Source organism: Zophobas morio, unplaced genomic scaffold (assembly GCF_036711695.1).
Source record: "Zophobas morio isolate AGI-343-1 ecotype UQ-CSIRO unplaced genomic scaffold, CSIRO_AGI_Zmor_V1 ptg000017l, whole genome shotgun sequence".
Lineage (NCBI taxonomy): Eukaryota > Metazoa > Arthropoda > Insecta > Coleoptera > Tenebrionidae > Zophobas > Zophobas morio.
In genome coordinates this window covers 7556425-7575803 of record NW_026972122.1, presented here as the reverse complement: position 1 = coordinate 7575803, position 19379 = coordinate 7556425, and the positions used below count along the sequence as shown (strand labels likewise).

General features: G+C 34.3%; 1 protein-coding gene across 5 annotated transcripts in view; it reads left to right on the top strand.

Moving 5' to 3' along the window:
• Positions 1-18217, top strand: part of LOC135130705 (uncharacterized protein) — a 573502-nt gene extending 555285 nt beyond the window's left edge. For all 5 annotated transcript variants that reach the window (XM_064058149.1, XM_064058144.1, XM_064058145.1 and 2 more), the window contains 4 exons: positions 8382-8491; positions 8548-8767; positions 17283-17539; positions 17731-18217. In XM_064058149.1, coding sequence (XP_063914219.1) covers positions 8382-8491; positions 8548-8767; positions 17283-17539; positions 17731-17970 — 827 coding nt within the window. In that variant the 3' untranslated portion in view covers positions 17971-18217. The remainder of the gene's footprint in view (positions 1-8381; positions 8492-8547; positions 8768-17282; positions 17540-17730) is intronic.
• The last annotated feature ends 1162 nt before the right edge of the window (positions 18218-19379 follow it).

The following is a 19379-nucleotide window of genomic DNA, read 5'->3' as shown; positions in this document are numbered from 1 at the left end:
CAATATAATAATATCGCTAATAAGTCTGAGAGATATCTTGATCTGATTCTGTCTAACTTTCATTGTGTTATTAGCTCTTGTGAAGATCCTCTTCTGGAAGAGGATTCTCATCACCCAACGTTGTTAGCTTCTTTTAAAAATCAAGAATCTAAAGATAAAACCATTAACGGTCATCCCTCGTTGGAATTTTCGTAGAGTGGATGTTACTGGGTTGTATGAGCATCTATTATGCATTGACTGCTCCTTTCTTAAAAGCATCACTGATGTTAACTTAGCATGTTCCTGTTTTAATAGTAAATTAAACAACATTTTGGATGTACATGTTCCCAAGTCTTGTTCCTCTGGTTTAAGCTCGTATCCACCTTGCTTCTCCTATGACATTAGCAAGAAACTTAAATTGTCCAAATTATGACGTTTGTCTAGAACCAACAGATCTGAATATAACATTCGCAATTTTAAGACTATTCGCTCTTCATTAAAGAATGACATCAAGTTGGCACATCGCAGATATCTAGAGAATCTTGAAACTGATATTAAAGAAAATCCTAATAAATTTTGGAGTCACATTAGCAACTTAAAGAAACAATATGGAATACCTTTACAGATGAATTAATTAAATCGATTAATTGATAATCCAAAAGATATCCTTAATGCTTTTGTTGACCACTTTAGTTCAGGGTTCACTAGCGCTGCCAATATCAATTCGAATAGTTTGTTGATGGGTCCATGAATATTACCATTCATCTAGCCTTTGTAAATGAGTCAAACACTTATGCGCCGTTGAAAAAAATTAAGCCTAACTTAACTTCTGGTTATGATAATATTTCTGGTTTTTTACTTAATGATTGTGAGGCCGTTTTTGCTTATCCGTTATCTATTATCTTTAACTTAATAATTAAAACTTTATCATTTCCTGATATGTGGAAATATTCTATTATTACTCCTGTTTTTAAAAAGGGTAAACGCGATGATATTGTTAACTATCGTCCCATCTCACTCATATCTAATTTTTCAAATGTTTTTTGAAATTTTTCTTCATAAGTTCTTATTCTTTCATGTACGTAACTGCTTAAGTAATTCAAAACATGGGTTTATCAAAGGAAGGTCGTCAATTACCAACTTAGTTTGTTTCACCCAAATCTGTATCTGAGTCGTTTGAATTTAAACAGCAAGTGGATGCGGTGTATACTGATTTTTCAAAGGCGTTTGACAGGATTGATCATTCTATCTTATCAATTAAGCTACGCAACTTTGGATTTTCGGATAGCTTAGTGAAGCTGATTAAATCGTATTTAACGGGTAGAATGCAATGTGTAAAGTACCTTGGTCATGTTTCTGACAAAGTTCCTGTGTTATCTGGCGTTCCACAAGGTTCTGTTTTAGGACCATTGTTTTTTGCCATCTTCATTAATGATGTAGTAAAAAGAATCGGTTCTGAAGTATTATTGCTTGCTGATGATCTAAAAATGTTTAGGCGCGTATCTTCCAACTATGACTGCTATTTACTTCAAAAAGATATCAATGAATTCTATAACTGGAGTGCTTGTAATAACCTTCCCATTAATTTGGATAAATGCCATGTAATGACCTTTTCAAACAAAAACTTTGTTATAACCAATAATTATACCATCAGCAGTGCAGTCTTAAAACGCGCTCATTACTTCAAAAATTTGGGCATTATGTTTGATCCCAAACTTACATTTTCGTTACACTATGATGCCGTTGTTAATGAATCTCTCAAGAACTTAGGATTCATCATTAGATCCTGCAAAGATTTTAAAGACATAAGTACATTTATATCTCTATTTTTTGCTTTTGTAAGATCAAAGCTAGAGTATGGTAGTGTTGTATGGGCTCCGTCGGCGAATGTTCACATTGATATCTTTGAAAAAATTCAGAGGCGTTTTTTGAAATTCCTGGTTTTCAGACTGGATGGAGTTTATCCTCCTAGGGATTACCCCCAAAACTTACTGCTTGAGAGGTTTGGACTTCAGGATTTGCAGTCTAGGCGCATCAAAACCTCGCTAAATTTTTTGAAAAAACTTATTAATTCAAATATTGATTGCCCTCCTTTACTCGGTCAGATTAATTTCCACTCACCGCTTTTAACATTACGTCATCCAAACTTGTTTTACCTACCCACTCCTCGTCTTAATGTATTGAAATACTCTCCCATTAGCAAGATGTGCAACCTTTGAACTGTTTTAATATTCACCTGCTAGCTGACTAATATACCTTTGGGGCACCACAGTATGATAGCTGTGCTATATTAGCTGCCGGTAATATCAGTTTCATTAATAATTGGACTGTATTTGGGTCATGTACCTGTTGTTCAATTTCAAATAATAATATAATTAATAATAATAATAATATCAATTTCATTCTAGAGCACAGTAAATTTACCCATAGGTCGCGTTGTAGCATGAGCAAACTTTGGGGCTCCTGGTTGTGGCTGTTCTCCCACCACGACGGTGATTCTACTCTATCGGCAAGCACCCCCCCTATCACGAAGAAACGTGCTGCGCGAGCTGGCCATTGCGGTCGCAAACTCGTGGTTGGAAATTCCGGCTATTCGCTATACGCTCCTCTGACTTCTATTCTAGATCTGCGTCTTTTGTGCAGATGGCGCGATAAATCCCGCCAGCTCAAATAGGAACCGGGCCCTCCGCTTCTGCCACATATTCCTGTGTTATCTACGCCAAAATAAACACAAAATGCATCCCACGTTGCGAGAATTACCTCTCGGTCGTGTAAGTTCCCACGTCGCGGGAAATACGTCTTGTTGATGTCTGAATGACACTGGCTAAGGGGAAAAATTTAATCCCCCCGTCACTCAGTGGACGATATTATGAATTCTAATGCACTTTTACGGTCGTTTTCCGAGAATGGGACAACGTTAGGTTAATTTAACTGCCGTAAATGAAGTATTAGCAATCTTGTGTGAGGAATTAAGAATGCTTATAATGTAACACTTAAGTATAAGCATGCAGACACCTTTTATAACTGCTTCATCTGATCAATCTCATGACTGTTAAATTATGTTAGAACCAGTAACGATTAAAATCCTAACATGAACTGTGAATTTACAGACAATAACTCAAATTTACACCACGTGTTAGCGTCGGTGGAAAATTCGCATATTTCCGCTTGGAGAACACAGCAGGAATTAACTTCGCTTATTGGGGAAACTGTGGTGTTGTCATCGATACGATTAATTGTTGTTAAACAAAGGCTTCGCCATTTTTTTAACTATCAAGCCAACAATACTTAATCTAGCTACCTTACCGCGTGCCTTCATTCACACCAAACAAACAACAGTGACGCATCTCACCCCTCTACAAAGCAAGCACACTTCACTACCAACCCTTTCACTAGATACTCCCCAGAAATGCCCTAAAAGAGCTACCACCTACCAGAAAATGAACTAAATTTGCACATGGTTTCCTATGTTTAACGATTTTTTTTTAATTTTTTTTTTTCAAATGTGATTTCGCGAAGTTGTTTTTTTTAAACGCGTAATTTTAATTCAAATTTGGTAACCACAATACGTATAACCATACAAACATTTCGTTCTATAAATCTTAGAATTGAATTTAAACTGATATTAATTTAATTAAACATTTTCCTACCAGAGAGTTTCAGTCGCCCAAGAAAAATTTCATTTATTTGGTGGTATGTCTAGACCTTTACGAGAATTTTTATTTTTTGTGAGGATCATGTTTAATTAATCTGACGGCGCCATAAAGTTGACTGACCGACTGTGCAGTCTCAACTTCAGTGGCGTTTGATGTAGTTCAGGGTTTATCTGATCAAGATCATCACGAAAATTGTGATGTTGAACAATCATTTTTAATTTTTAAAGCATTTTAACATCTAGGAGAACTCGTATAACTGAAGAAAACCTAGAAAAAGTAGTAACTGTTATTAAGAATTCCTGAAGTAGGCCGCGACCGCAGTAGCGCTGGCGATCGGACGGCAATGAGGATCATTTCCGCGATGCGGAAGTCTGGTGATAATTAATGAATTAGTATATTTATCCTTTTTACACATTTCAGTGATAGTAATAATATTATTAGTAGTAATAATAATAATGGTTATTTGATCATACACCAGTTCTGAACAAAAGGGTAAAAGAACATAATATAATACAAAAATAGAGCATCTATCTTAATTACGAAGTACTACTTCATATTGACTGTAGAACAGTTCACGTTTACCGATATTTTCAGTAACTCACCGACAGGGGACAGCGCCTCTCGGATCTTTAGTCTGGACTTTCATTAATTTATAAAATTGGCGCCCAGACACGCCCCAAATTATGAAATTATTCCAAAATTTTATAAATTCAACTTTCTTAAAAAATTCACAACTCGATTTGTAAAATATAATAAATTCAAAGAAACAGTTATTTTTTTTTAATTCGATTGTAGAACAAACTTTATGTGCTTGGCCGTAGAATATTTCTGGTTTTGCTGATATATTAATTAAATTAAATTAAATATGCAACTTTTTCCAAGTTCAAATATTTACAGTTGTTTTTTTTTTGAGTATAATAATTTCTAAATAATCTGACCCATCACTTGACATACAGTAATCAGTAATCTATAGGTACGTATCATAAAATAAACGGAAAATATATCAGACAAAATTTCTCAAATTGTTTTGTACCTGCACAAGTCTTTAGGAAGACGTAAGTAAATAAATGTTCTGCAAAATTTAAATTAAGTACTCCTATGAAACATCAAAGAATTTCCATTCTTTTTTATGAAACATCTCATTTGTATATCTGTTGACTCAACAAATAGCAGTAATGTACACTGGGAATTTTAAACTGATCTTATAAGCACAAATATTTGGACGCTGACTTAAATGCCATTTATTATTAAAAAGTTACGTATCCAAAAAACCTTAATTTCATTGTTTAACAGTTGTTTCAACAGAAATCGAGAACGATGCACTTTATTGTACACCATGTATACAAATATCTTATTCTTAATACCACTATTTTAGACAAATATTTACACAAGATGTCTCAAAAAGATTTTGTTAACTGATCCGATTCGTAAGTTAATCAAAAACATTTCGTCTAATTTTTTTTAAAGAAAACTTTCTGGTTCTATGAAATAACAGTTTAATAACGTTTCTGTACTAAATTCTACTTAGATTAAAATCCTTGCTCGCCCAAAATAATAAAAAAACATACAAATCCAAAACATATTAAATAGTTTATTAAAAAAAAATACTTTAAAAAATAATAAATTCTTCTTTGAACAAATTGAAAATCTATTTTACATTGTTACGAAATAAACCCGTACGACGGTACGACGCCTATGGGCCGTCGAAAGCTTTCTAGTATGCGTGGTAATGATGGGTGACTCATCGTCGGTGACGGCAGCCGGATGGCGTTCGCTAAAGGAAAGCCTGGAAGCGGAACTCGCGACGGGTATTCCAGAAAGACCTCGATCGGAGAAGATCTAGAAGGAAGTATGGGTTAATATATTATATGTTGAAAACCTATAAAAGAATTGTGGTTTACCTATCTACGATTCACCGTCTTCATCCTTGCGGCCGTAGTTGCAGCTCGCCCTCCTAGTTTAATACGTTGTCCAATATCTTGGGCATACAAATTTCTTGCATTTTTCACATCGATTGGAATAGTTGTTATCATTTCCACGACATTGAGGACAACGTCCTCGCTTTATCCCTTTATTTGCTTCATTGCTTGTTCCAAGCTTTGCTAAATTTATAACCATATTCTCAATAGCTGCCTTTGAATATCTTCTAAAATCTTCTTCTATGCAAAATGGCCACATTTGTTAGCTAGAGACCAAGTTCCTGTAGAAAGGATTTACTACCTGTTTGAGAATCGAACTATTCATCCAATCAGGATTTTTTAGTATCCACACTACAAAAACATTGTAACATGTCATTCACATCACTGTTGTTGTCATTATTAGTGTATTTCTAGTATTATCTTTAATAATCTACAAACTAAAATTTTGTCTTTTCTTCTGACATGCCCAATTTAATAACTTTTTCACTTTCTTTTTCTATTTTTTTTCATTTTCCCTATAAAGTGGGTTATCCCGTTGGGAAAGTTGCGTTTAATAATAATAATTAATATTATTATCTTTAGCATTATTTGGAACAAAAACTTCACTTTCCATAACCTCAAAAGGCACATTTTCGTCATTTTCATCCAGATTATCTTCTTCTTCAGATGTCACTGAATGCATCTTGTATTGGTAATTTTCATCATTGGAATCATTCATAAGGGTCTCAAAGAGTTTTTTCTTTTTTTTGATAAATGCCATCTTTTCCATAATAACACTAAAACTAAAGACACCACACCAAAGAATCCCAAAATCAGGCCATTGGTGACCCGTAACAAAAAATCCCAATATTTCACAATAAATACGTTTTTGCATTTTGAAATGAGGAACTTATGTAAAATATGAAAGTAGGAGAATTCACAGCTTTTATACAAATAAAATGAGTTCCATATTAAGAAAAAACTGACGTTTAAGTCCAACGTGACCCTATTTTGAGACGGGAAAGGCGGAAAGGTTAACATAAAGTAGTCCTTAATTACCTGAATAGTTCCTCAAGCGTATGCCGCAAACATAAAATTAGATACAGAATTTGAAATAACAAAATAAACTTCTGTAACATCACGGAAATATTCAAAGTCATTTTTCTATGACTTCAGTTTAAAAGATGAATTACCATTTTAACCATTAATTTAACGTCAAAACCACTCTGTGGAATAATAAAGCTAACTAAATAAAACATTTTTAATCAGTCGGCGATTACAGTGATTGAATAATTAATCATTATTTAATTTAGAATATTACACCAGTAATACGGAAAAAGAATATGAGATCAGTTTAAGCTGGAAAATTGGGAACAAAAAAGAACAAACCAGGAATACTTGAGCAAATTTTGTTCATTCTTAAAAAAAACAAAAACAAAATTCTTATCGGTGTTTCGCAACTGTCGCGGAGTTTGTGAGACTACAATGAATAATTTCATTTTTCTGTAAGTGAACTGTGAATTCTAATTTATGAGTTGGATTTCACGGAGCGAATCCAGTTAACAACTTCTCTTGAATTATTCCTACGTAACTGAAAACAAAGAGACGCTTATAAAGTAGAGATTATCATAAGTAAATTAAATTAATTGCGTTGTTCAAATCGTGTTGCTGCTATCACAAATAAAATTAGAAATAACTACACTGAAATTATTTAAACAGAACTTTCCGCGTCCCTGAAGCACGATCAAATCTGCATCTTCAAGAACTACTTACTCATTAACTTTACGTAAGAACGTACAAACTTATTTGAGCTCTATGAGCTGTTGCACCGTCATGTTTTAAATATCCATTCGAAAATTCTTCAGGATCAAGCTCGTCAATAAATCTGATGTTCCGATATCTCGCAGTTGTAACTGACTCCTCGAAGAAAATGGGTCCAAATAGTCGCGTATTCGAGAAATGGCACACCTAATCCGATTTTTATGCGTGTAATAGCGTGTTTTCAAAAAAATGTTTTCATCACATAACTAAGTGTTCCTAAATAATTAGCTTCAAAAACAGCAACAGGTAAATTTTCACAATAATTTCTGAAACCATGGACTTCATACACCCATTCACCATTCACTTACTTCTAGGAGATGGCATTCATAATTTGGTAACATAATACTTCTTCAGCTTATGCTCACAAAATAAAGAATAATTTCACTACTTTTGCCAAAATACTTTAATATTCGAGTCATATTTCAGAGGCAAGGAGAGTTCTATGTAAACAACTTAAATTTTTTTTAAACGTTTTCAAAATAAATCGTCGGATATAAAAGTTTTCGAATTTATTTAAGGCGACAAGTAACATAACTAATAGTTAATTTAAAACCCAACGGCTGCTATAAAAAATAAGTGTCATATTTGAATACGACAGACTTTACCTTACGACCCAGTAAATGTTCTATTTTTATGGTTGGCTTTTGCAGCTACGAATGTAGGACGACCTACATACATATGAGAAAAACAACTAAGATATCAAACAAACCTTCTAAACCTTGTCGACATAATTTACTAATTCTAAAATAACGTTCCACAAGATTTTATCCAGTGCTTTTTATTATCAATTAGAGCAAATAACCCTAATAACCTTAAACTAGAGAAATACGTTCGTTTTATGTTGACGAAAACCGCTTGAGCGCACAAATATTAATTTTACAGCTTCCACATCATAAAACTTGAAAATTTACCCTCCTGATAAAGCTCTTACATCTTCAAGTTTCTTTCAACGGATTTATACCAAGTTGGGAGTTCAATTAGGTTTTGCTTTCATTTCTTAAATTTAAAGTCGCTTCGTGCTTTTCAGAGGAAAAAGAGGACATGGAGCACTTGGAGGCGTACAACCGTAAATTGCTAGCTAATATCTTGCCAGTCCATGTCGCCGAGCATTTCCTCAACAGCGATAAAAATAACGACGTAAGTTCGAAAACTAGCGAAGATTTTTTTATCTCTTATCACGTTCGCCTTTGCAGGAACTCTACCACGAACAATGCGACTTCGTCTGCATCATGTTCGCGTCGATACCGAATTTCTCCGAGTTCTACGTCGAGCTGGAAGGCAACAACGAAGGAGTGGAATGTCTAAGACTTCTCAACGAGATCATTGCGGATTTCGATGAATTGCTGTCCGAGGACCAGTTCAGATATATCGAAAAAATTAAATCGACGGGAGCTACATATATGGCTGCTTCAGGTAGGGACCGACGCGCTTGCAGGAAATCCAATTAATGCCAGAGTACGTGGAAAATTAAAGAGAACGAACCGAGATCTTCCGCTAAGCTCGTTTAGCGTGACGTTAAATTTGCAGTTACATTTACAAGATGTTTTGCTCGGTGCTTGTGCGTGTGTGTAATTGTTCGCAAATTGGATCGTTGCAGTAACTACATGTTTACTGAGGTCTACAGGATTAAACTATTTTCTACAACAAAACATTAAAAGCTTATTTCATGTTTTATGGAAGAGCTGTTGCACAAAACTGACTCGATGTTTTCTTGTTTTCGTACGTCTGGAACACCAACAAAGCGAACACTATTTCTGTTTTAAAAGAAAGTTTCAAATAAATTCCGTCTGTTGCGTGGTTCACTGAGTGAAATTTTACATTATATTGCACAATATTGATATTTTTTGTCAGCTAAAATGCATATATAAACCGTTCTCTTTAGAAATCAGATTCAAATCTCACTTTGGGTAATAAAAAGACTTTTTTACCACAATATGGCAACGTTTTGTATATACACGGTGTCGTTACCATTTTAATAAGAATGTTCCGCTTCCTTATTTGACCAAAAACAAAATTAATAGTGTGTGAATATCACATGCAATTAGGCATTCCGGCACATTCTCAGTTACGAAGGTTGTGGTTGACATTTGTAACAGACACCTTTGTTTCCCTGAACATTGGCTTAGAGAATTCAAACTTTACTCTGTTAAAATAAAAGAAAAAGACCTTACTTCTGCTTCTGTAGGAAAACCATTAAACATGCTAGTGCTTGTATATATATGCCAAACACCACAAAAAATTGACCAACGAGTTGTAATATTTTAGAATTAGACACAGAATTTAATTCTATACAACTTCTTTATGAAAATCTTATAGGTGTTGAGTTGTACGTACATAGATCTCAGGAAGCAGAATTTGAAGATTATTCTAGTATTTTGTTGTGCGCTCATTCTTATCAAGAGTCCAAACTATTTCGAGGTCTTCTCTAATTATTTGGCTTGAGATTCGCTCTTCGTGTTATTCCTTGCATTCATTTTAAGTTTTTCATCTCTCTTGCCTGTATTCTGCTCCTGAAGTCATCATTTAATACCCAGCTCTCGCTGCCATATACAGGATGACTGTTATAATAACGGGACCCCTACCAATTTTTAATGCAACATAAACACATACTAGTTGTCACTGTTTTTGAAAGACGTCAATCAAAATTTCACAAATGAAATTTAAAAAAACACCGACATATTAATTCAAAGAAATGTAATAAATAAATTGAACAATTAAATAAATTTAACCAGCGTAAGTACTGTTCAAAATGCCTTCCTTCCTGCGCAACACAAATTTCGATACGATTTAAATAAGACAACCGGACGCGGGCTTGTGTTTCAGGAGTTATTGCAGCACATGCATTTCTAATTCTGGTTTTTAAATCTTCACAATTACGAACAGGACTTTCTTCTTTTACAACCCCCCAAAGGAAGAAATCTAAAGCTGTTAAGTCAGGACTACGAAGGGGCTATACATTCACACTGCCTCTGCCAATCCACTTATTTGCAAACGTCTCATCAAGATAGTCCCTAACGACTCTGTGATAATGAAGTGGTGCCCCGTCCTGCTGAAACCATAGCTCTTGTCGGAGGTTGAGAGGAATGTTTTCTAATAACCTCGGAAAATCATTTTCCAAAAATTGTCGATTCCTGTGTCCTGTTAAATTGCCTTCGAAGAAGTATGGGTCAAATACGTAATCTGCAATAATACCAGCCCACACATTTGTGGACTAAACATTTTGAAAATGAACTGTTCTGATACAGTGTGGGTTATTTTGGGAGTAATAGTGTCAATTAACAACCCCGTTAATGCCAAATCTTGCTTCATCGCTGAACAAAACTTTGAATAAAAAATTGTTGTCCAACTCTAATTGATGTTGCATAAAATTGCAAAATTGTATTCTTTTGGAAAAGTCTTCTTCTTTTAAATCTTTTACTAATGTCACATGGTAAGGGTGGAACTTCACTCTCAAAATTTTTGAACCGGAAGATTGTGATATTCCTACCTGTCGTACTATAAATCTTTGGCCCATATGCGGGTCATTGTCTACGGCTTCAATTACACGAATCTCATTTTCGACACCAGTAGCGGTAAGTCCTCGACTTCTTGTTTCATTGGCCAATTTTGTCTTAACGTTTTTCCTAAACATCGAAAGACTTGGTCCGATGGATGTCGCCTATCGGAATACCTACTTTCGTAGAGATTTGCTGCTGCAACGGCATTTTTCCGCATTCTCCAAAAATCAAGATCATATCAACCTTTTCACCGTTTGTGTATTTAACCCTCATCTTATCGCGAAGACTAAAAACTTATCGGAACTCACAAATAGAATTATTGCGAAATCCAAAATAAGCTACTAAATAGGTAACTATGTTTGTACATTTTAGAAAAATAAAATATAAAAAGAGTTACATATGAGATATGTATTTTGTGTTGCATTGAAATTTGATCAGAGTCCCGTTATTATAATACTCACCCTGCATTAATATAGGTCGATATATTGTTTCAAACACCGTCATCTTTGTTTTCCTACTAATTTCCTTTTTTCTAATTGTAACCCGGTCTAGCCAGACCGGTGTGGGTCCCAACAATATTAATGTGCGAATAAACTAAATGATTGCGCCTTTTAGCTTCCTGTACATTTTCTTGAGTAGCTTTTTCCCTTCATGAACACCCCACCTTCTATGAGATCTTCTTTCACTCTAAATTCTTTTGATTGTTTGTTACCTGATCTCACATAGTTCCACGTTTTGCTGTAGAGACTTTTTATACCTTGAATAAGTTTACCGCTGACTCTAATTATTCGTCTTGGTAGGCTATCGAACGCTTTTGCCAGATCTAGAAAAGCCATATATATTTGGCTGTTTTTTGTCACCTGTTTTTTAGTCCATATATGGTCCTCTGTGCTTCGTCCCTTTATAAATCCACGCTGTGCTTTCTCTATATTTGATCCTATCAGCTTTCTTCGCCTCTTATCCATTTATTTGCTAAAAAACTCGACCACTATGCTTGTCAAAGTTATTCCCCTATAGTTTCGCATCTGCTACTGTCCCCATTTTTGTGTATCAGTACTACCACTCTAATTTGCCAATCATCTGGTACCTCGCCCTCATGGAAAGCTTTGTGTAGAACTGTGTCAACATTTCGGTTGAATTTTCTCCCATATTCTTGATCATTGTTGGTATTATTTTGTCATGGCCTGCCGATTTTCCATTTTTTCTTGCTCTGATTGCTTTTTCACGTCTTCCATGCCGATTTTTTCTTCCTCTGGTGATTCGATTTGATCTTCTACCACGAGTTCTTGTAATCCACATGTCAGTTCGTCACTCTCTTTGTTTAGCAGTTTATTGAAGTATTCTCTCCATCTGTCCATCTTTTTGTCTTCATCATTGATGAAGACAAAAAGATGTTCTTGTCCCTGATTTGCTTTACTTTGTTCTCTCTTCATTTTCTTAGTTTTGTCAGTACCTGGTAAAATAGTTTTTGGTTTGTTCTGATGTCTTCTCTCAACTTTCTACCAAAATTGTTCCATGATGGTTCTCTTTTGCTTGCAAAACACTTTTTTACGATCTCTCTTTGCTCCAGATATTTTTTTCCTGCTTTACTTTTATTTGCTTCTTTACTTCTTCGCTCCACCAGCTTGTTTGTTTTTTCCTCTTATGTATTTTTGTTGTTCCACATATTTCTCTTGCTGTATTTAGGATGACTTCTTTAAATTCCGACCACATTTGTTTTACGCTTACCTTATTCCAGTCCTCCTCTTTTTCTACAATTTTTGTCTCAAGTTTTCACTTCTCTTTTCGCCAAATCTCTTTACACTAATATCTAGTGTATCTTTCCTATGTTCCCTGTTCATTAACACATAGTCGACATTTGATTTTTCGCTTCTACCACGTATTTCCATGTGTACATTGTGTTCAAAAAAAGAGTTCATAATTAAGAAATTGTTGCAGAAGTTGATAATTCTTTTTTCGTTTTTATTTTTTGTTCCTCCCTGTACCTCCCCATTCCTTCTAGTGTCTTGTTGTTTTTACTTCCGGCCCGGCCATTAAGTCTCCCAAAATGATTGTTCGCCCGACCAAATTTTCCACCGTGTCTGTTAGTTCATTCCAGATCTCCTTTTTTATCTCAATTTTTTTCATATTCGTTTGGTCCATATGTTGTTAATATATTTGTGTTATCTTTTTCTTCTAGCCTTATTTCTTTTTGTAGTATTCTTCCTGAGATGAATCTCCACTATTCTATATATTTTGTATGCTCTTTCTTGACAATGGATCGCACTCCTTTTCTCGCCCTCGTATCTTTACTGACGCCACTATAAATTAATAAATGCTCCCCTTCCACTTCCTCCTACTCTTTCTTTTTCGTTTCGGTTATGCCCAATATGTGTAAGTTTGCTTGCTCAAATTCGGTAATTGATTCTCTTTCTTTTCCTGATACGCTTCTTAAATCAACAATAATAGTGAAAGTCGCTATTTTCAATTGTCTCTTTTCCACCCTTTCCTCTTCCATCTTTCCTTTTTACCGCTTTTCTTATCTTTTTCTTCCTAGGCTATCCGTTTGTTTTATGTCCTGTATTGCTTATCTCTCCTGCTACCTGTGTTGAATTTATATACCATTCTCTTTCCTTTTTCCTTCTCTCATTTATTTATCGTTTACCAAAGTCGTGTCCGTTTTGTCCAAACCCAGTTTTATTGCTAGTTTTTTGGGTTTTGTTCTTGTTGAGTTGAACTTCAAGGGAATCACTTTTAGGTGATCTTTCCTAAACTCTTTGCTCTCCCTTTCTGCCTCTTCCAACCTCTGGGATTTCAGCTGTGTCTGCCGTTTTTTCTTTATTGTATTGATAAGCTTGTTGTATCTCAATACCGCCTTGGCTTCTTCCTCTCTTGCTTCCTTTAGGAGCGGAACTAGTTTTCTTTATTCTTCTTGTATTTCCTTTATACAATCCTCATCAATCCTTATACTAGAGCCTTCCAAATTTTTTACTTGTTTCAGTATTTCCATTTTGCTTTCTTCCGCAGTCAATTTCATTATTATGAGTCTTTTGTTTAAGGGATTATATTTTTCCATTCTCTTTAATTCATCGATGTATTTCTCGCTGTTGATAATTGCTCTTATTGCCTTTATTATTTTTTCAACGTTTGCCATTGTATCTTCTCATTTTTCATCGCCTTCAACTCCTTTTATAATTAGGTACTTTTCTCCTTGATTCTCTTAACAGAGATTCTATTGTTTTTCAACTACTTCCTTCGGTTGTATGTTTTCACTTTTTAGTGTTTTTAGTTCTTGAAACGTCGTTCGAAAAATTATATCTGTTTGACTTAATTTCTTATCTGTTTTCACACAATTTGTCCATTCTTGAAACCGTAATATCTGTAAATTTTTGTTCGCTTCTCTATGCACTTACCAATTTCCACTTCTGATTTACTTCTACGACTTACCCGATATTATTTAGCTCTTTATCGGCTTTTCTCACTTTTGTTCAAAATTCATGAATTTGTACTCGATGTCTCCCAATATATCTAGTTTAATATCGAAGCACAACTATCCACGTACTTCACGCACTGGTTGTCTATCTGTGTTTCCATATATACACAAAAAAAATTAACTAGGTACAAAAGTCCTGAAATGGAATTTTGGAAACACAAAGTTGACTTAAGTACCTGCAGCGATAACAGTATGAGGTAAATACAATATTATCGAATAATCATAGATTTTCTAAACTTTAAGTTAGAAAATTTAACCCTTACTATATAACCAAATTCAGAATTCGTCTAACAAAAAAAGTTATGTTTTTAACACTGTGTCAGGTAGAAGTAATAGTGAAAATGAAATAAGAATTACTGAAAATTCAAATGTTGTAGCTAATAATTCTAACAATAACTTGCAAAATTATAAGTATATATTATAAAGATAGGAAGTCAAAATTTATTGAGTAAAAGTCAGCATAAAAACATAAAAACCAAATCTACTACTACACCCATTTCTACTCATAAAGTTAAAAATTATGTCTTTCTTGACCAGTACCTAAACCATTTGCTGGTCTAAATCATTCGCTTCTTTTTTTAAAAATTAGAATACTTTGGAGTTTGAGGTGGATAAAATTGTATCTAAATAATCATTCCCTATTTGTAAAGGTAAATAAAAATGACAGAGAATATGAATGAAGCCTAGAAAAAATAAAATTAGGCGTATCTGAAGGAAGTATACTAAGACCATTGTAATTTATTATATAATTGAATGACATTAATACAACATTTAAGGACGGAAATTCTACATTGACAAACTATCCAGATTCAATAGCAGTCAGATAAAGTAGCAACAGTATTATATGAATCCAGTGAAGATTCCACTATAGAAAATACGGAGAAAACCGATAGTTGGAGTGTAATAATAGATTTGTACTTATCTGATGGAAGCAACCAATTTTTATTAAAAAATTATTGCATGATATTTTATAAACACCCTGTATAAAAACCGTATACATACGTACACATTAGTTTGCCTTATCTATCACATCATGTTTTAATCTTTCTTATTGCCTTTAAACCAAAGTTAATATTAAAGTAGTTGAAGTCACAGGGACTTAATTTTTAATACCCAAACACATTCGAAATGTCGCTGCTTAGCTGCAGTGAGAATCTGCTATTATAAGTCTCTACGTAAAATATTTTTGAATAATAGCATCTCAGCAGATTACATTTTTTAACACTCTATGAGTTGGTGAAATCTACCGTTTATTCTGAATAAAATTAATTTTTTTGTATTTAAAAGTAACTAATGAATAATAATCAAATAATAGAAACTACGTTTACTCTAATGCTTTCAAAATCTGTTTGATGATATTGAGCATTCTTAATTCCATGATCATGAGATTATTATGAAGTAAATCTTATTAAATATAATGCCAAAAATATGTAAGAATTTCTAGAACGTAATTCATAGCAATGTGCATATTGTGCATAAATTATCCCGGCGCCTCCACCATAGTTGAATTAATTATATCTTCCGCTGGCACGGTTAGTTTCAACTCAGCGTCATTGGTACGAGAAATAGACTAAAAGAAAACTGTTGAAAATGAACAGGACAGATAATCCTAAAAACTAACGAACCTAATATTTCAAATTCTTGATTCATACTTTCCAAAAATTGTCTGAGAATATATACTATTAATTGAATATATTTTCTGTAACTATATGCATACGAGTTGCCCTAAAATAAAAGATTGGATTGAAATTGGTCATTATTGGTTATTATATTCCATTTAGTCTTACAACAATTCGAATCACACTTTTTTAATTATATAAAAATTTTATGTTAACGTGCACTGTATCATCAAAGTTGTTTTTTTTTATTAGCAAGCTAGTGAACAGTGTTTTAGCATTATTTATAATAAGTTAGTCCTCTGAATACATAAAACTACTCAATTAATCCTTTTAAATGTTGCGTTTCGTAACTTCATGACAACACCGAAATAAAATACTTTTTATATGTTTAATTCCGTTTTAACGAGATTGTAGTACACACACATCACCACATTTTTTTACAAACGGAAGCTTCCCATTTACAAATTCATTTGAGAGCACGAGCTTGATAATTTGACTGAATAAAGCAACTAAGTAGCTTGACATAAAATTGGGTAGAGAATTTGAAAGAGCAAAATAAACCTTTGTGACATAATTGAAATATTCAAAGACATGTTTTCCATGTGTAGGACTTTAAAAGATGATTTATCATTTTACGATTAATTCAGCGTGGAAACCACTGTATGGAATAATAAAACTCATCTAAATAAAACATCAAGATAAAATTCGTAAACCTCAAGTACAGGAGTATATTATTTCATACGAAATCGGCAATACAATGAGCGGACGTCATCAACTTGCTGGTGGGGGTGATTAGCCAAATTTTGGTTAACGTGTTGACAACAATCGATCCAGTAGTTTCGGAGATTATCTGTCTACTAAAAATCAGAACAGACACCAGACAGACAGACAGACGGAAACACAAGGTTGCACCTTCATGTGAGAATTCCTGTTCTTACAAATCGTCCCTCTTTCCATCCTCACTATGTATTAAACCATTATTCATCGCCACTTCGGAAATTTGATGACGCTATCTCGGAGAATTATTAGGCATATCTTTACCAAACAATACACTACAAGATTGAACGTCGTAATATTTTTTAGATTTTTTTATCCAATACACCAGATTGAAAATCTCCTCTAAAATATCGCCGTTACTGAGAAAACTTCTCCAGTTATAGCCATTTTCTTATTCTTAAGTTGACTCTCTTATTGTTATTTAATAGGTCAAAGCATCTAAAACTAAGTTATGAAAAAGTTCCAAACAACTTTACAGTGGCAATATAGAGCTTCCTGTTATCTTCATCCAACGACAATGTTACCAACTTCCAGGACGTATTAAACCCCTATAACTGTTACAGGACTCACTCAAAACACCTGCGATATGCAAGGATATCGCCACGTGACCGCCATGGCCGACTACGCTCTACAAATACAGGAGCAACTCGCCGAGGTGAACGAGCACTCTTTCAACCACTTCCGCATCAGGATAGGCATCAACGTGGGTCCCGTGGTGGCTGGGGTGATCGGCGCCAGGAAGCCCCAATATGATATCTGGGGCAACGCGGTGAACGTCGCCAGCCGCATGGATAGCACGGGAGTCTTAGACAAAATCCAAGTAAGCACGTCCTAAATCACGATTATACTCGTCCGAATAAAACCGCCGGATTTTCATTCTTTTATTAGTGTCCTAAATTTCGGGCAAACCCGCATTTGGACACGTTCCAACCGATCGATGCGCAGTCGAAAATTTCCCTTTACTAGTTACTGTTATCAGAATTTGTTGACTCGAAGGAAACGTGTTTTCAGGTAACCAAGGAGATGTACCAGATTTTAAGCTCCAAGGGATACCCGCTTACGTGCAGAGGGACTATCCAAGTGAAAGGGAAAGGGACGATGGAGACGTATTTTCTGGAGGGTCGCTGCAAGAAGCCGCAACCAGAGACGAATATTACTGTGAATCCCCTAGCTAATCTTAACTCAGAAAATAGCAAAACTTTCTCACCTCATCAAGCAACTGTGTTAGATACAATCTCTGAGAAAATCTAAGCTGATATAATTTATTTATTTTTTATAGTACGTACGCTGCAGATGCAATGGCCGTTTTCAGTCAAAGATCATCGTAATGATATTGTACAAAATGACAATAATTTATAAAAAGAACAAGATGGAAAGCATCCGGTTGACTAAAAATAGTCGTTGCGTTGCGGAAATATCTGTAAATATTGTTAGTTTCGAACTTATTTTTATGTATATAATTTTTTTAATAAAACAATAAATTTGTTTAATTTACTCACTACCGAATTTTCTGCACCCCTTCATCAAATTTACTTATAAAATTTCTAGATTAACAGACTTAAAATCGAACATGATTTCAACAACTCAAGATTTTCTACCACATCTAAATGAAAAAAAATCCCTTTATAATTCAGACTTTTGGATAAATTTAATAAGGAATTTTCAGACTAGTGTTAATTTGTTACAGCGTTTGTTTTGCTATTTGGTTATCCACTACAAGACCAGATCCTTTAGTTAGGTATCCTTTAGTTGGGCTATAGCAACTTTAAGAAGAATAGAGTTGATAAAAAAAGGGTAACACAATTAGATATTGTAACACCAGATGTTGAATCGTTTCTAACAAATAAATCAATATATTTCGAGATTTTAAGATGCCAGACGACGATCGTGCAATGCACTCCATTCTACCATTTCGTCTTAGTTAACAGTGGATTTATTAATCAATTAGTTACTCATCTAACGCGTTACAGGTTAAACCAACTATCTTCAATACTTGATTTATTCCTAACATCAAACGAGGGATCACTAACAGTGATTGAATATTGCGATCCAGGTGCAGATCTGGTTCGTACCTAGTAAACATGCTATAACCTTTAGGATGTCAGTCACTAATTGGTAGGAGGTTAATCTTGAGCTTGTTTACATTCATTGGGGGCAAACGTTCAGCCATAAGGTTTGAAAACTGAATTTCAACCAATCCAAATGAAAATAGAAATCGAAAAATCCAGTACCTAAACTAAAAGATCGGAAATGGCCGGATCCTGACGATATTTCCATCAAATCACAAATAAATTGTGCCAGTTCTTTGGCTAAACCTGTCGTTCTTCCTTTTAACAAATAGTTTAACCCTGACTGGAAGACTGCTGCGCTACGGCCAGTTTATAAAAAATGGGGTAAAATAATATCGGTGGAAGTTCAGGTTATGGAACTGGTTATCATTGATGATAATATAGTGGCATTTTTTTCAAAACATCAGATTAAAATACACCTACAAAACAACACGGATTTGTTCTATGAAAATCCCTAGTTAGCAAAAGCTTGTATTGCCTCTCGAACTGAACGAAATATTTTGATAAATTATAATATTGATACTGGTCATTCCACTGATATTGTGTACTTTGATTTTTCAAAGGCCTTCAGTTGGATACCGTGACATTGTC